This window comes from Castanea sativa, chromosome 5 (genome assembly GCF_040712315.1).
Source record: "Castanea sativa cultivar Marrone di Chiusa Pesio chromosome 5, ASM4071231v1".
Taxonomy (NCBI): domain Eukaryota; kingdom Viridiplantae; phylum Streptophyta; class Magnoliopsida; order Fagales; family Fagaceae; genus Castanea; species Castanea sativa.
The window spans coordinates 56,807,824-56,824,699 of NC_134017.1; the positions used below are offsets into that span (position 1 = coordinate 56,807,824).

General features: G+C 34.6%; 2 protein-coding genes across 2 annotated transcripts; both read left to right on the forward strand.

Moving 5' to 3' along the window:
* The first annotated feature begins 686 nt into the window (after positions 1–686).
* On the forward strand, positions 687–4,174 carry LOC142637344 (glucan endo-1,3-beta-glucosidase 13-like). Its single transcript, XM_075811617.1, has 4 exons — positions 687–1,044; positions 3,087–3,425; positions 3,697–3,727; positions 3,834–4,174. Exons 1-4 carry the CDS (start codon positions 981–983, stop codon positions 3,931–3,933), a joined length of 534 nt encoding a protein of 177 aa, XP_075667732.1. The 5' UTR covers positions 687–980; the 3' UTR covers positions 3,934–4,174.
* Positions 4,175–8,280: 4,106 nt separating this feature from the next.
* On the forward strand, positions 8,281–9,733 carry LOC142634486 (photosystem I reaction center subunit psaK, chloroplastic). The gene is made up of 3 exons (XM_075808780.1): positions 8,281–8,649; positions 9,265–9,348; positions 9,465–9,733. Exons 1-3 carry the CDS (start codon positions 8,569–8,571, stop codon positions 9,690–9,692), a joined length of 393 nt encoding a protein of 130 aa, XP_075664895.1. The 5' UTR covers positions 8,281–8,568; the 3' UTR covers positions 9,693–9,733.
* Positions 9,734–16,876: the final 7,143 nt, after the last annotated feature.

The following is a 16,876-nucleotide window of genomic DNA, read 5'->3' on the forward strand; positions in this document are numbered from 1 at the left end:
TCTATACTTCTTTAATGCCTAAACATTGTTGATGGATATAGGTTAAAAATATCAAATATTTTTATCAACGTTGACACAATTATTAAGTTAAATAAAGATAATCTTTGTAATACACATATTAGGGTTATAAAATACTTAATTTGCATTTTAAATTATTTTATAATACTCTTTTATACCATTATACACGGTAGGAACATAGTATATTATATAGACTTTTACATCATATCTTTATTCGACCCCTGAAGACATTCTTGGCATAGCTATGCCGGAGTTAGTGAGTGTGAGATGTAGAACTACACACTAGGAATATATTCAAAGAAACATTCTCTTCTCTCTCTCTTTTTTTTTTTAGCAAACAAAGAAACACTCTCTTAAGTCTTAATCCCCACCCCCCCAAAAAAAAACTGCAAAATGTATTATATTTCACATTCTTTTAGGTTTTAAGTAATTTTCAATAATAAAAAAAAAAAAAAACATTATTTTAAGTAAAATAAGATGGACCAGAATGACCTCATAGAATGAGGCAAACAAATGAGAATTTCAAGAGGGTTAATATATCGCGAGAAGTCGATTGAGGAAGAGAGAACTAAAACTTGCTTTATCGCTGGACTCACTCTTACCACCTTCTTAAATAAAGCTCCATATATCTGTGAAAGTCTAAAAATGAATCGACCGCTCTGCCCGTCAAAGTAATACACTCTTCTGATGCGTACACCATAATCATATACCCTTTGACCAAAAACTCAATATAAAGTGAAAGGAACATAAGTTCCCTTGAAGAAACTACTGATTCCCTCAAACACCCACATTCTCACTTCTAGTTCTCCAGCTTTCAATTTGAGAGTGACAGTAGGAGAGGCAAAGTGTGTTCATGGAGAACTAGAGTGGGGCATTTTTGCCTTTGTTTTTGGTTTTAGGCTGAGCAAAAGAGGCTTTGAAAAGGCTTTCTAGCTAAGGTAGAAGGGTGAGGCAAAGCAGCCATGAAGTCCATGACAAAGAAAATGTGGTTTTCGCAGTGCCTTTTGTTGATCGAATGCTATCTGGGTAATGCTCTATTTCTTGTTATAAGCTCACCATTTTCTGGTGTTTTCTTTCCTCTTTCTTATTCATGGGCTTGACTTGTTAGGTGGTGTATGTACTATATTTGTTGCTGTAGCTACTCATTTTCTGTATATATTTTCACTGTTCTCATTTCTTTATTCTATCTTCTTGTTGAGAACCTGGCACTTGCAGGTCAATATACTCTTTTTTTTTTTTTTTTTTTCACCAAAAAAAAAAGTATATATATATATATACACACACACTGTTTTTTTATTTGCCTTTTTTTTTATATCCCTACCACACCTTTTTTTCGGTTTTTTTTTAAAACACTAATGGAAGATTTTTTTTTTTTTTTTAATTCCCACATAGGCAAATGTTCTGTAATTTATCTTAATATTTTTCATTTTCAGAAAAAAAAGTGTCGATAATATGTTCATATAGCCCTAATTTATAGATTATTTTTATAAAAAAAATTATAGATTATTATGTGTCATTTTATTTCAACATTTGATCATTGTTCCAAGAGGTTGTAATTCAAATGACACATCTAGTGAAATGTCTTCAAATTTATTTTATATCAAAAATAAATAAACAAATTTACCATAGTACATTTAATATTATATTAAATGATATTTTTATATATATATTTTTATAAATAATGTCTAATTATGCATAAAAAGTGCACATAATAATTATAAATCTATTCTTGTAAATCAATTAATAATAATAAATCATAATCAATTATTTATGTTTTAAGAAAATCCAAAATGTAAGTAAGTAATAGATTTTTTACTTTTTACTTCCATTTTCTTCTTTTGTTTAGGAAAAGACATGTTACAATCTTTAGTAAAAGGCGAAAGAATAGTTCGCTCCGTGCTCACCGCGTGGATGCGTAACATGTTACTATCTAAACCTTATAAAAGTGCGGTGACTTGGGCACTGCCACCGTGCCACATACCCCAAGCCTGCCAAAATGAATATTCTGATGCCAAATTTGACTTTTCACTGCCCATTTATCGGTTTCCATGGTTGGTCCATTTGTAATCACAATTCGAGCACATTATTCACTAGTTCAAATGAAATTCCGAGCTTCATGAATACCCTTTTTTCGATCTTTTACCATTTACATGCTAAAAGTCTCGAAATTATCATAAAAATACAAGCTAAAAAATCATTATGGATCTATTGAATGATTTGGATTATTTTTCATCTAGAAATCTAGATTTAATTTAATTGCATCTACCTTTCTGTGTCAAAGTTTTCGTTTTTATATATCAATTTCTTATTATGTCAATGTAAATTATTCTTTTCTCTAATCAAAACCTAAAGGCTACTCTGAAAACGCTTCTCAATTGCCTTCTAAATAGAGGACATCAAACTATAATTCTTTTAATTTTTCTATATGAAAGAGCTCAATGGTGCTATAGAAGATAAAAAGAAAAAGGTGGTGGGGGATCACATTGCTTCGCTAGTGCACCTTAGTTGATCCTACTCGAGCCTCAAATCCTACACTCCAATTTCTGTTTTCAAACATCAATGAAATATTCCCCAGGACAATTTTTTTCTTTTTTGGTTGAATTATTCCCCAGGACAGTAAATAACAGTTAAAATGCTAATGTTGCAAGATTATAGTGATGGACCATGGGTGTTTGTCTTATTTACCTTTTGGTGTAACTTATGTGACAAATGTGCCATAATCATTGTTCTAGGCTAAGTGGCCCCAAAATGCTTATATGCACAACCCACCATTAGAGATTTAGAGTAGATGATCTGTTGAGGATTGTTGGTACATATGTGAGTGAAGTCTCAAATTGAAAAATGATGACAAAGGTTATGGTTAACATAATATAATTAGGCCCAAACTCATAAGTTAAGCTCTTGGGATGACGGTTCTTCAAAATATTTAGAGCTTCATGGTTTTATTGAACCTAAAACATACTTAATGACAAAAGGCATGTTGATTAAATATCAATTAACAATTTTAAGAAATACTACTTTGTAAATTCATTCACTAATTTGTTTCCCTTCATTTTACAAATATTTAGTTTTGACAACCGGAGCTGTGGTGCAAGAGAAGGCAGATACATCAATTCCAGTGACAACATTGTCACCTCCAGAAGGCAACACAACTTTCATTGATGGCACAACATGGTGTGTTGCGCATCCTGGGGTTTCTCAAGCTGATTTGCAGAATGCATTGGACTGGGCTTGTGGACTAGGAATGGCAGACTGCAGAGAAATCCAAGAGGATGGTCCTTGTTTCAACCCTGACACCCTCTTGTCTCATGCATCCTATGCTTTCAACAACTATTATCAACAGAATGGGAATTCTGATATCGCTTGCAATTTTGGAGGAGCTGCCACCATCACTAAAAACAACCCCAGTAAGATAAATAAACTCTGCCTTCTCTTCTCTGTTAATTACAGTAATATATGATTATAATAATAGGAAAGGCTGTTGATAAATTCTACTTGTTCAAAAGCTCTTATTCCATTACCAATTGCCTCAGAAGTTTAAGGATAGGAAATAGAGAATTTAATCATTTAACTATTACAGAAATGTGGTTTTAAAATTAGCATTTTAAAGTGCAATATTGATTTGTGGTTTGGGTTGGAAAATGAAAACCATACTGATCTCTTTGATGTCTGTCACAGGTTATGGTAAATGTTCCTACGGTACATCTGGGTATGTTTATTTTGTGCCCTTTGCTTCATCTCAACATATAGGTGTGCATTTGAGGGCACATGTAGTTACTGGCTATTGATTAATATTTGTTTGGTATTGATTTCAGATCTGTAAGCTCTTCAGCACCACCATCGTCCAAGCATGATCCAAACTATATGTGGTGGAAACTTGCTGTGCTTCTATTGCTTTTGTACTTTGGAAGCTGATCTGCGGGATTAGTTAATTTGCTGCACTTCAAAATTGGTCTTAAACTGTTCATACCAAACTATTCAATGCTGTGGAAAGAGAGAAGCAGGAGGATCCGAGCTTAAATATATTATTAGTATTTTGTTAAGTACCCAAAAAAAAGAAAAGGAATTTTGTAATTGTGGTTTGTTAAACTATGCCTGTCTTTGTCGTGGGGTTAGGAATCTATAGCTAAGCAGATCTCTCTTTTCCTTCTTTTAATTTGTTCCCATTATATGCTTTTATCTAGTTTTGTCTAAGATTTGTGTGTTAAGTTACGTATCTTTGCCTGTTTTAGCTTTCTTTGTTTCAATTGTAGCTACTTGCACTCTTTCACATGTTATGGTTTGCCCTATATTTTGACTTCTACCGCCGAGATTTTCAATAGTATTGTTATTTAAGTGTCGTGGAAATAAATGAGTAAAAAGTGTCGTAAAAATACTTATTGTAGTCTTTAAATACTAAAAATTATTGTTTAAATAACAGGACCAAACGGGTTATCATAATTTCAAAATGAACAATATTTTTTTTTTTTCTTTTGAGAATCCAAAATCAACAAATTAAACCGTAACATATAAAAGTCCATTTTGAAATGTCAAATACAAGACTCAAACCGGGTACATCAAATTCTCACGAGACAGACAGATCAGATGCACTTTTCAAATTATCACGTATCAACCAACAGAGCTGAATCTTGAAAGACTGAAACTGTGGGGGCCCATTTGTGGTATCTTGGTGGTTGATATCTTTTGTCCTTCATACGTTGCCAAAATCAAATCCAACATAATAAATTCAGATTAAAAAAAAAACAAAAAAATATGAACAAAAGTACTTCTGTCTGTACACTTTTTACCCTCGGGCAGTGTTTTCTGCTTGTATGTCAGATTGTGGAAGCAAACAATAGTACTGCACTACACTAGAGACTAGAGAGGGGCTTCAGCTTCAGCTTCAGCCTTCAATCAAGGCCAGCCCTTTCCTTTCCTTTCCTTTCATAATCAGGCACGCGATTTTGGAGATGTTACCCAACAGTGAACACCCACATATGATATATGAGTCCAACTTTCCCATTTCTTTCCTAAATTAATGTAGGTTGATAACAAAAATATTTATTAAATAAATAAATTAGAGATTGTGGTGTTTTTAATTTTTTTTGTTTTAATTTTCTTTAACTTCTAAAAAATACAAACATCGCTTCAGAGGTTTTTTTTTTTTTTGAGAAGAGCATCCCTAGATAGTTGAATGGATTTTTTTTTAAGATATATAAAATAAAAATGAAATAATTGGTATGCCTTGATGTATTCAACAAAGAGGTTTGAGGTTCAAATTTTCCCTCCTCTAATTATCAAATTACCACAAAAAAAAAAAGAGAGAAAGAACAATGACATTTGAGTAAATTTAACAATTTTAAAACTTATATATATATATATATATATATATATATATATATATATATATTTTAAAAAGTCTGTTACATACATGCTCAGCCATGTTTTGAGGATCAAATTTGTTTCCACCACATTCGGTGGTTCAACAAAAGGTACATAGTTGGATAACAAAGTAGTTCCTAAATTAGCAAGTGCATCAACACACCTATTAGCTTCCCGTTAGACATGCCTAATTTGCTTGTTCGGTATAACATATAGATTCCTATAATCAGTCAAAAGAGATTCCAAAAGATCATTTGTAGAGGAATTAAGCATCAATTGAACCACAACACTAGAGTTAAGTTCTACAATGAGATATGAAATTTCAAGTTCTTTAGCTGATAGTAGTCCATCACATAGAACCCAGATTTTATTCGTGATGCTATTGGTGTTGTGTTATGCATGTATCTTGCGAAATCTTTGATCCTTCGCCCATTATGATTTCTAATGAGCCCTTCTCAACTTGCAATCCCAGGGTTGCTATGGAAGGCTCCATTACTTTTTTCAGAACTGGACCGGATCGAGAGGACGGATCGTGAAAACCAAGAATCGGGATGAAAATCGGTTTTTTAAGCATAAAGAACCGTATTTTCAGTTAATTCCGTGAGCCTAAAATTGGGGATGGACCGCACGAACCGGTCAAGAACTGTGCGGTCCAACCCCTTAGCATTTTTTATTTATTTATAAAAACAACTTAACACAATTTTGTTTTACTTAATTAAATTATCTATCTCTTACAAGGAATTAAAAAAAAATTATAATTAAAATCCTTTAAAGATATTCAACTTTACTTCAAAAATTAATCATAAATTTTAATGTTTTCATGGTTATTGTGAGGACCAGAGGACCTAAAAACCCGAGGACCCGAAGAAAGAAAGGCCAACATTTAGAATGAAAGATGACGTCTCTCCGGGTGTGCCCGAAGATGAGGTGGCGTGGACGATAACTACATAAGGGACACGTTGCAAATATCTGGATGTATTAGGCTTATTTGGAAGGTTGCATTAAATGCTTGGCAACAACCATTCTGGTCGCATTAATTAGCGAGCATCACCTCTATCCGTCGCATTAATGTGGACATGACCTGAACAGTGCGGGATGCAAAGTGGAATCTTGTTCCATTGCCGACGGACAAGTGTCACGGGAAAAGGACCGCAGATTGCAAGGTGTAAGGCTACGATGAAAACAGAGAATAGTATAAATAGGAATCAAGAGACTACGAATAGGGGCTTTTTGTTGTTGAACCCTCTCTACCAAATGTATTGTATGAGGACTCTTAAATGAATAAAGCAGCAGTAACGTTTGGAAGTTGATTTTATGAGTTTTTCGTCCTCACAGTTATTATTTTATTTTATTAACTTTCTTATTTAATTATTAAATATATGCTTGAAAATCATTAAATTTCCCTTACATATATAGATATATTAGTCAATTTTGCTAGTTTTATAAATTTAATATCTATATTTAGGCTTTAATTAATTATGACATCATCACGGTTCGGCCTTATTTAATTATTAAATATATGCTTGAAAATCATTAAATTTCCCTTACATATATAGATATATTAGTCAATTTTGCTAGTTTTATAAATTTAATATCTATATTTAGGTTTTAATTAATTATGACATTATCACAGTTCGACCCCGATTCAACCTCGGTTCGACCTCAAAAACCTTGAACCTCTCTTTTTTACGGTTCAATGAACGGTCCGGGTTTCAAAACTTTAGGCTCCATCTGTGTTCAATTTAAACCAACCATCAGGTGGTTTACTCCAAGCAACTACTATTATAGTTTTGGAGATTGGAGATGAGAGGCTATTGCATAAAATTCTACACTTTGTTTCAAAAAATTCTGCACTTTGGTAGTATAAGTTTAGTATTGAGATCTAAACTTATACTACCAACCGATAACTAAAACTATCAATATATTTTCCCTTCCTACGCCCTTCATTTTACATGTAATCCACTCAAAAGTCAAAACACAAACGGGTGACATTTATTTCATTTTTCAGTTCTCATTCTTATTCTCTTCTATGTTCTAAATCGAATATAATATATTTTTGAAAATTAGAAATCTAAAATATAGAACCTCTAAACACATGTAACTTTAACGAAGAGGTTAGTTTATTTAAAGCAAAATGGAGATGATGAAAGGTTGGGCCTGTAAACCAATAAACTGAGGAGCATACTACTTTGGTCCTTCAATTATTAGTCAAGTTCAACTTGGTCCCCCTGTTATTAACTGTGTTAACTTTTCGCTCAATTTTAAAAAGGCAAGTCAATTTCATCATCTAATCCTCACTCCATTATTTTTATTTTTATTTTTTGGAGAAGATTCCTCCATTTAATTTATTTGAAAAAAATTGGCTGATTTAACAAATACAACACATGTAAAAAGGTTATTGTGGTGAGTTGAAAGTTTTCAAAATTAAGTGAACTTCAACTATCAGGTATGCTTTTCATTGCTCTATATCTAAAATAGTGTAGCTCATCTCTTTAGACTACCAATGATTAATAATAAAAGGTGATGGTACAATAAAATTGGTTTGATTTTAAAATTTCACATTAATAATTTAACCAAAATTGTTTTTAACAGTCATGTAGTGACCACCAGTGGAACTTTGATTTTGCCACAAAATTGGAAGCCATCTTTTTTTCAACCAACTTTGTCGGATTTTATTTTTAAAATCTTGTTCATAATCTCAAGTGATAAGCCTTTCAAAAAAAAAAAAAATGTTTGTCATTAAAAAAAGAAAAATAATTCATAAAAAGAAAAGAAAAGAAAATACTGGCCAAGTTGGGTTTGTATTTTAGTGGATCTGCTCAATGCACCCGGAACATAAACTGGGCTATACGGCCCATTACAAGCTCAACAACAAATGCAGCATTTCCCAGCAATCTTTTTGAGAAATTTCGGCCTTTCTATAGGCACCCAAAAACCTTATCTAATTGGATAAACCCAATGGAATACTGCCACGTCAGCAGCAAGTATCTAAGTGTATCCAAAGCCTGATCATTCTGAAGCCACAAAATGCTCATGTGGCTGTTGTGCAGCATTTCTTGTTCGCTAGTTTATAATACTTTTGAAGCGAGGAAATGGTAAAATTATAAGACTATCAAGGGAGAGAGAGAGAGAGAGAGAGAACTATTACACACATTTCTTGTTAGATCAAATTTCCATTGAGATTGGAAGATGGCAACAACTGTGATGACTTCTCTCCCACAATTTAATGGGTTAAGACCCAATTTGTCAGCAGCTCCTGTTAAAAGCATGGTCAGTGTCCCTTTTCCAAGACAGGTTTATTGGTGTTTCTATTGAATTTATATGCAATAAGAGCAATTACTTTTTGTTGTTTATTATTTCTTCATCATATTATCCTAATGATCTTAATTTGTTGCTTTTCAAGAACTAATGATTCTAGATGATACTTGATTTTGTTCTTGCTACTTGCTAGTTAAAGGAGATCTAAGTTGTGGTGAAAAGTATACAATAGTCTTCTAAAATACTTTGTACATTCTATAGAAAGTTCATGCAGGTCAAGTGACTCATGACTTCATCTTAATTTTCAAAATAAAATGACTACTCCGAAATGAATCTCTGATTTTTTTTTTTTGGGGCTAAAATACTCTGAATCTCTAACACTCACCACAAAAATGCCGATCTTATAGAAAAAATTATCTTACGAGACTGTCTTAGAAACATCTTCTCCTTTGCATGTATCTTAAAAATTATCTTATGAGATCGTCTTAGAGATATCTTCTTCTTTGCATGGACCTTTTGAGTAAATCCCGCGATACATAAAATGTCCACAAGACAATGTTTGACGTGGTTTGATAAGAGTATGATGTTTTCAATAATCGCAATTTTAAGCACTTCCTAAACATTCAGGCAGCAATCCAACCAATGAGGCGTAAGGGCAAGGGTGCTCTTGGTGCTCGTTGCGAAGGTTTCATTGGTTCACCCACAAATTTGGTGAGGATTTGATTATATATGTGTCTTTTTGTTGAATGAATTCTAATAGGATTTCATTCAAATTAAAAATTAAGGTCACCTGTTTTTGGAAACTAATCTAAATATTTGTGGGACAGATAATTGTGACTTCTACAAGCTTGATGCTATTTGCTGGAAGGTTTGGGTTGGCACCATCGGCAAACAGGAAATCCACGGCAGGATTAAAGCTTGAAGTTAGGGACTCTGGCCTACAGACTGGTGACCCAGCTGGTTTCACTCTTGCAGATACTTTGGCATGTGGATCTGTGGGTCACATTATTGGGGTTGGGGTTGTTCTTGGCCTTAAGAACATTGGTGCACTGTAAATTATCTTAAGCATCTTATTTTATGTTGTTCTTGTCTGCAACATGTGTTTGGTTTGATAACTCCAAAAAAATGTGATTGGTAGCCAAAGTTTAGGGTAATGAGAGTTTAAGGTTGTGCTAGTTGGAGATTGGCATAGGAATCTTCTTTTACTTTTTCATTTGCCACAAGTTGAAGACCTAAAAAAGATTTTAAAAACAAAAGGGAAAATATTACCCAGTACATCAGTCATTTCTAGCCATATTCAGCTTTGATACCATAAAACTTGGCAAACTCAAGGAGTCCTGCATACAGATACGCCTGTGACATACATATTGTGCTGCATTTGTGAAAAAACAGAAACAAAATTGCAAGAAATTCGGTCTTTACTTTTTTAGTGATGACAAAAAAGTTGTCACTAATGCTTTGAATGTTGTCGCTATTAGTATTCGCAACGACATTTGTTGACGCTAATTTTCATTGCATATATTTAGTAAAAAAAAAAAAAATTTAGCTTCAACATCAATGTCGATGTGGATATGATACTACTTGTGACAACATTTATGTTGTTGCTAACAGTAATAAATGTCATCATAGATAACGTAAGAACCCAAAGCAATATGTCACTCCTAATAGCCCATTATTAAATATTAGGTCAAAATGTAAAACTATTCTTCTAAATTTTACATTTTATCATTTCAGTCATTTAAGTTTCAGATATAGTCAATTCAGTAATCCGTTAAACTTCTAGTACGTGCTGCCATTCACTAACCAAAATGACACCGTTTTGAATTATTTTATTTTGAATTTCTTAATTTAAAAAAATCGTAATTACAAAAAAAAAAAAAAAAAAAAACTAAGGGCTCAGGGACGACACCCCCCTAGTCACTGAAAGTCAAAAACAAAAGAAGAAGGAGAGGAGCACAATGTCTTGCTTAGTCTTGTTCTTCATCTTAGCTCTTGTTTGGGGGCCTTTTTGGGTTGCTCGGCCACGTGTTATCCACTAGATAAGTGACCTCGCTAGGCCCGGGTTCTTTTTGGGGAGTTGCGTCCCAGAACTCAACATTGGGCCACGTGGTCCAACGGCTACCGGTGTACCTTTTAAGCCTATCAAACCATTAAAGCCAAAGTCTAAGAATCACGATAATAATTGAATAAATATATAATATGTGCTTGATATAATAGGTTTGATTAGTAGTTGAAGTAAAATAGTATTTATTTAGAAGTAAAGTAGTCATGTACTCAATGATGTAAATTTAAAGAGAAGAAGGCAAAGTCACTTATCTTTGTATGATTTGTAACCCAGCCGTGTAGCATCAGTGAGCTGATGAGATTCCAACAGAATGCCAGCGGTAGAGGCTAGTTAAGCTTGCCCCTTTTATCATGCATTTAAATGAGTCATTGTATGGTTTGTAGCCCAGCTGTACAGCTTCCGTGAGCTGATAATATCCCAGCAGAGTGACCCCAACGGTAGAGAGGCAGTTTGCCATGATAACTTCAAGAATGAGGGGGAAAATGGGTGCAACTGGAGGGAGAGAGAGTGTGCCTAGCTGTGTGTAGGGGCTGGTTAAGCTTGCCCTTCTTATCATGCACTTAAATGAGTTTTTCCCTTGACAATGCTCTTTTAGTTGTTGTGAAGTTATGAATAGTATTGCCTTCCATGAGAAGTGCTTTTGTATGGAGTATTTGTGCATTCTAAGAGAAGGGTTTTATGTAAGATGGATTTGTGCCTTCTATGAGAAGGGTTTTGATGTGAGACCTTAGTGCCTTCTAAGAGAAGGGCTTTAGTAATAAAAGTTTATGCCTTCCATGAGAAGGGCTTTTATAAGAGAGATAGAGAAGAGTATTGATATGTGTTTATGAGCAGCAAAACAATAAAATTTCAGAGTGAGAGTATGAGAGTGGTGTTTAGATGAGTGTAGTGTGTTATATATAATGGTGTAGTAAATGTGTATGAGGTTGTGTAAGAGAAGTGGAGAAAGAGATGTTTTGTGGGACGTAGTATTTGTAACATGTATGATGTATGAAAGTATGAGAGATAATGTAGTTAAAGATAGTAAAAATATGAGATTACAACCATTGGAGGAGTTATAGAGATTGCTTTCCAAGAGGAAAGATTTTGTAAGAGAAGAGTATGGAGATGTGTTTAAGTATTTGGAGATGGGAGCAGTAAAATAGGTCTATTTTCTGAGTATGAAGAGTGAGAGAATGAGTATATGAGGCGTAATAGTACTGCAGTGTGTTTAGAAATGTTGCTGGAATTTACGGCTGGGCTTTTCTGCTGGTATGTACTGCTGGGATTTTCTGCTGTAGGGTGTATGAAGGCTTATGAAGGGCATTTGTGAGCTAAGGGCTGAAGAGTTTAGTTTCTTATTTGGAAACTAAAATCTTAGAATTTCATTCAGAGCTTAGGGAGAAAGCATGGAGAAGTTTTTTGAAAGAGTTCTTCTCCCTTTGGTTGTCCTCCCTTTGAGGTGTTGATGAAGGGTCCTATTTAACTGAGTTTAAGGGGTATTTTAGCAAAGAATCTCAGCCAAAATCTGTCCTAATTAGCAATGAAAATCCATCTTAAGATTTGGGCAAAAAAGGTAGGTTTAGCTTTAAGGTATTCTTGCTATTTTGGGTAAGAGCTGCTGGGGAAAAAGCAGCAAAAAATGAAGGTATTTTGGCAAGAAAAAGATGGTTAGTTTAGATGGTTTTGGTTTTAGCCAAATGTGGAAAAAATAGTAATGCTAAGGCTGCTGGGTCAGCTGTTACATCTGTCCTAAAAAAGTTGTCCCAGCTGTCAGGAAAAGCTGTGACAGCTATCATGAGATAGTTGTCACTTTGGGCAGAAGCAAAAGAGGTCAGCATGGTGATTTCAGAGTGTTGGAGAGGTCACTCAGCATTTACTTTATGATTTAGGTTGAAAATGGTAAGATCTCTTTCAAGAGTATCTTGCTATCTTGAGTATAGTAGCTGGCAGCTGGGATTTCAGCATTAAATGGCTGCTAATATCACTCCCAACCAGGTGTCAATTGTTGAATACACAGCTGGGGTTCTGCTGGAAATGTTTCCCCTTTTGGGTGTTTGTGTTTTTGGTGCAAGGTTTCATTACAACACATTTTTAGCAAGTAATAGAAGAATTGATTGAAAGGTAATGAAGGTTTAGAGGTTTAGTCAATGTGTCATTGTGTTGTGACATAATCTTGGTAAGCAAGAAGAGTATCTAATGTTCTGCTCTAGCAGTTGGCAGAGAAATATATGGTCAGATTATGGCAGACAGCAGTTGGGTATGAGAGATATAATGAATATTTTGCATATAATTGGAGATAAAAGATAGCCAATCAGATTAGGCTATGTGTTTGAATTAGATTTTAGCTGAAAGTAGTAAAAAAATTAATGCAAAATAATATAATGAAGTTTTTAAATTTGTATAGCAGCAGCTGGGGATTGAATGAAAAATTATATTCCCAGCAACTAGATGGCTGGAGATATTGAGTATGTGTCATGTGATGAATATTAAGCTTTTAGGAAAAGAGCAATAAGGAATTTTATCATTTTAAGTGCTATGTGATAAGAGATGCTTACCATATGTTACCTGCTACACACGGACTCATCAGAGTTTAGGGAGTTGGAGACGGCACGCCAAGCAACATGCTTCTTTTATCAACTTTAAACCACTAGAGCTTTACTGAACATACCTTTTGGCCCTCCAAACCCCGACTCCCAAAGTTTCCCCGAAGAGACTTATGAGCTTGGATCATAAGCCGAAAATGAGATGACGTACCTCAGGTTTTGTTGTCGTTTTTGTATAAATATGGGCTCTTGTTGAAGGAGCCGCTTGCCATGAGTGTAAGAGAGGTAATATGGGTCGTGAGCTTTGATTCATTACTTAAGTCCGATCCATATGTTGATGTTGATGATGTCGTGGGGTTATGATCTCAATTGATGAAGAGGAAATGTGGACCATGAATCTGCCTCTTGAAATAAGGATCTCACAGGCCATGTGAACCTAATCCATGTAGTTGAATGAGATATGAGCTTATTTTGGGCTTTAAAGAGATTTACCCAAAATATCAATAATATATTGATGTGGCATGGGTTGCCAGTGAAGTAGTGCTACGTGGGGTGAAAAAAGAGTCCTCAACAGCTCTATACTGACAAAAGCTTTGATACTTGTACACAAACTCATCCACCATATCCCAAAGCCACTGATTCGACAACTGCATGTTCACAACACTGTGAAGCACAACTTGGAACAAGCTCATTGGTGGCTCTAGGAATTTTGTTCAGGGTGTTTCTATTCCACTTTGAAAACATTTCGGGTCATTTTGGTCTATTTCGGGACGTTTCGGTAAATACCGGCCAAAATTCAAGATTTGGCCGGCATGAAGTTTGTGCTTAAAAAAAAAAATTTTAAAACCAAAAAAAATTTGCATTCTGTACACCGAAAAACCTCATAAGGAAAAAAAAATGAAAAGAAAATAAATGAACAAAAGTACCTGTACAATAAACTATAAGTTCATTTGAAATATTAATAAAATTATTAATTATTATTGTTTAGTTGTTTCATTAATTTGTTTGTCTTCTATAAACTATAATTTGTTATATTGTTATTTCATTAAATGTTTAGTCTAACATAATTTAATTTTTTTGTCTTTTATAATGTATTGGTTAATAAAATTATCATTTATTAGTTGCACTAACACACATCCATGTGCACATTACACTAAAAGAGCCAACTGATGTGCACATTACATTACTTTAATTATTGTTTACCCAGCCCCATGTGCTCATCCACCCCCCCACCCCACTCAACAGACAAGCCAGTCAAGCCTCATGCCTGATGCCTCCAGTCAAAAGAGCCAGCTGCCAATCAGAAATTGTCACAATCACAAATCACAATACACATTATACTAAAAGACAATTTATATCTCACCAACACCAACACACACACCAACACCAACAGCAACACACACCAACAGTTAAGATAAAGCCAATTTAGCCAAATTCAAAAAGTCAAAAAACAGCCAAATATTAATAAAGTTAAAGCTTCAGCAATTCAGCCAATCACAGAATCAGATAAATTATTAAACTTAGTCTTAAAGAATAAAGAGAGAGAGACTCTCATTCATTTCATTTCAATATTTTCAGAAAGAGAGAGAGAGAGAGTTAGAGAGAAAAAGATAGAGAAGTTAGTAAATGAAATACCTTAAGGGAGCACTGCCGGAGCAGGGTGGCTTGAAGGTTGAGGTTGAGGCAATGGCGATTGACGAGCGATTTCCGATGAGGGGCGAGAGAGCGATAATAACGAGCGAACGACGATGACGTGATCGATCTTCATCTGTTGCTTTGGACTGGACCGATCTGCTCTGGAGGGGCAACGATGTGCTTTGGACTAGACCGATCTACTCTGGAGAGGCGTTGCTTTGTTGCTCTGTCTTTAGGTTTGCTTTAGTTCTGATTTATGATTTCTGATTTAGTGATTTGAGGTTTCTGATTTAGTGATTCGCTCTGTATTGGGTTTTTTTTTTTTTTTTTTTTTTTTTTTTTTGAGAATCTGTGGGTTTTCTACCTCTATAATCTGTTAGGCTTATCGTGGGCTTGCCTTGGACTTGATGTTAGGCTTGCCGTCCGTTGTTTTTTTTGAGAGCTCTGTTACAATTTTTTTTTTCAAGATTTTAGTTCCAATTTTTTTTGGAGCCTTTTTTTTTTTTGGCTTGAAAGTAGAACAAATCATTTTTTTTTATTTTTTTAATTTGAGGGTGTTCCTAATTTTTTTTAAGGGTAAACAAATAAAAAAAATTTAGTTATTATATATAAATTTTTTTTTTCAGGTCAGGGTGTTCTTGGGAACACCCTAAGTATAACGTGGCGCTGCCACTGAACAAGCTACATAATTTTCCCACGAGTCAATCCTCTGCTTTAGCGTAGGTGACAACCTCGCATGCAGGTGCTAGAACCACATCTCGTGGTAGAGGAGGCGGAACACATTCCTGAGCCCTTAGTTTCTTTTCTTTTTTTGTAATTACCGTTTTTCAGTTTTTTTAAATTAAGAAATCTATAAAAAAAAAATCGTCCAAAACAATGTTGTTTTGGTAGTAAACCGCAACACTTAACAGAAGTCTAATGGAAGCAAGGGAGTCAATCTCGTACCGGAGGCTATACTGGTTTAATCAGTGAAACGATATATTTTGGTACTAGTCAATACCGGTTGTTCGGGGGCCTTTTTCGGTTGCTCGGCCACGTGTTATCCACTAGATTAGTGACCTTGCTAGGCCCAAGTTCTTTTTTGGGGAGTTGCGTCCTGGAACTCAACATTGAGCTACGTGGTCCAACGGCTACTAGTGTATCTTTTAAGCCTACCAAACCATTAAAGTCAAAGTCTAAGAATCACAATAATGGTTGAATAAATATGTAATATGCGTTTGATATGATAGCTTTGACTAGTAGTTGAAATAAAGTAGTATTCATTTAGAAGTAAAGTAGTATTCATTTAGAAGTAAAGTAATCATGTACTCAATGATATAAATTTAAAAATAAGGAAGCAAAGTCACTTATCTTTGTATGGTTTGTAGCCTAGCTGTGTAGCGTCAATGAGCTGATAGGATTCCAGCAAAATGCCAGTGGTAGAGGCTAGTTAAGCTTGCCCCTCTTATCATGCATTTAAATAAGTTTAAACCTTGGTTAATAGTTGGGATACGGTAATATGTATTTAAATGTGAAGTAATCATATACTCAATAATATAAATTTAAAGATAAAGAAGCAAAGTCACTTATCTTTGTATGGTTTGTAGCCCAGCTATACAGCTTCTTTGAGCTGATGATATTCCAACAGAGTGACCACAGCAATAGAGAGACAATTTACCATGACAACTTCAAGATTGAGAGGGAAAAATGGGTGCAACTGGAGGGAGAGAGAGTATGCCCAGCTGTGTGTAGGGGCTGGTTAAACTTTCTCCCCTTATCATGCACTTAAATGAGTTTTTTCCTTGACAATGCTCTTTTAGTTGTTGTGAAGTTATGAATAGTGTTGCCTTCCATGAGAAGGGCTTTTGTATAGAGTATTTATGCCTTCTAAGAGAAGGGCTTTATGTAAGATGATTTTGTGCCTTCCATGAGAAGGGCTTTGATAAAAGATCTTGGTGCCTTCTAGGAGAAGAGCTTTAGCATTAAAAGTTTATGCCTTCCATGAGAAGGGCTTTTATAAGAGAGATAGAGAAGA

Bases quoted from the DNA above. Each gene is read 5' to 3' on its own strand.
- LOC142637344 (XM_075811617.1), top strand. From the start codon at position 981: ATGAAGTCCATGACAAAGAAAATGTGGTTTTCGCAGTGCCTTTTGTTG. The intron at 3,426-3,696 runs GTAAGATAAATA...TGTCTGTCACAG, and splicing joins CATCACTAAAAACAACCCCA to GTTATGGTAAATGTTCCTAC. The intron at 3,728-3,833 runs GTATGTTTATTT...TATTGATTTCAG, and splicing joins TGTTCCTACGGTACATCTGG to ATCTGTAAGCTCTTCAGCAC.
- LOC142634486 (XM_075808780.1), top strand. From the start codon at position 8,569: ATGGCAACAACTGTGATGACTTCTCTCCCACAATTTAATGGGTTAAGA. The intron at 8,650-9,264 runs GTCAGTGTCCCT...CTAAACATTCAG, and splicing joins CAGCTCCTGTTAAAAGCATG to GCAGCAATCCAACCAATGAG. The intron at 9,349-9,464 runs GTGAGGATTTGA...TTTGTGGGACAG, and splicing joins TTGGTTCACCCACAAATTTG to ATAATTGTGACTTCTACAAG.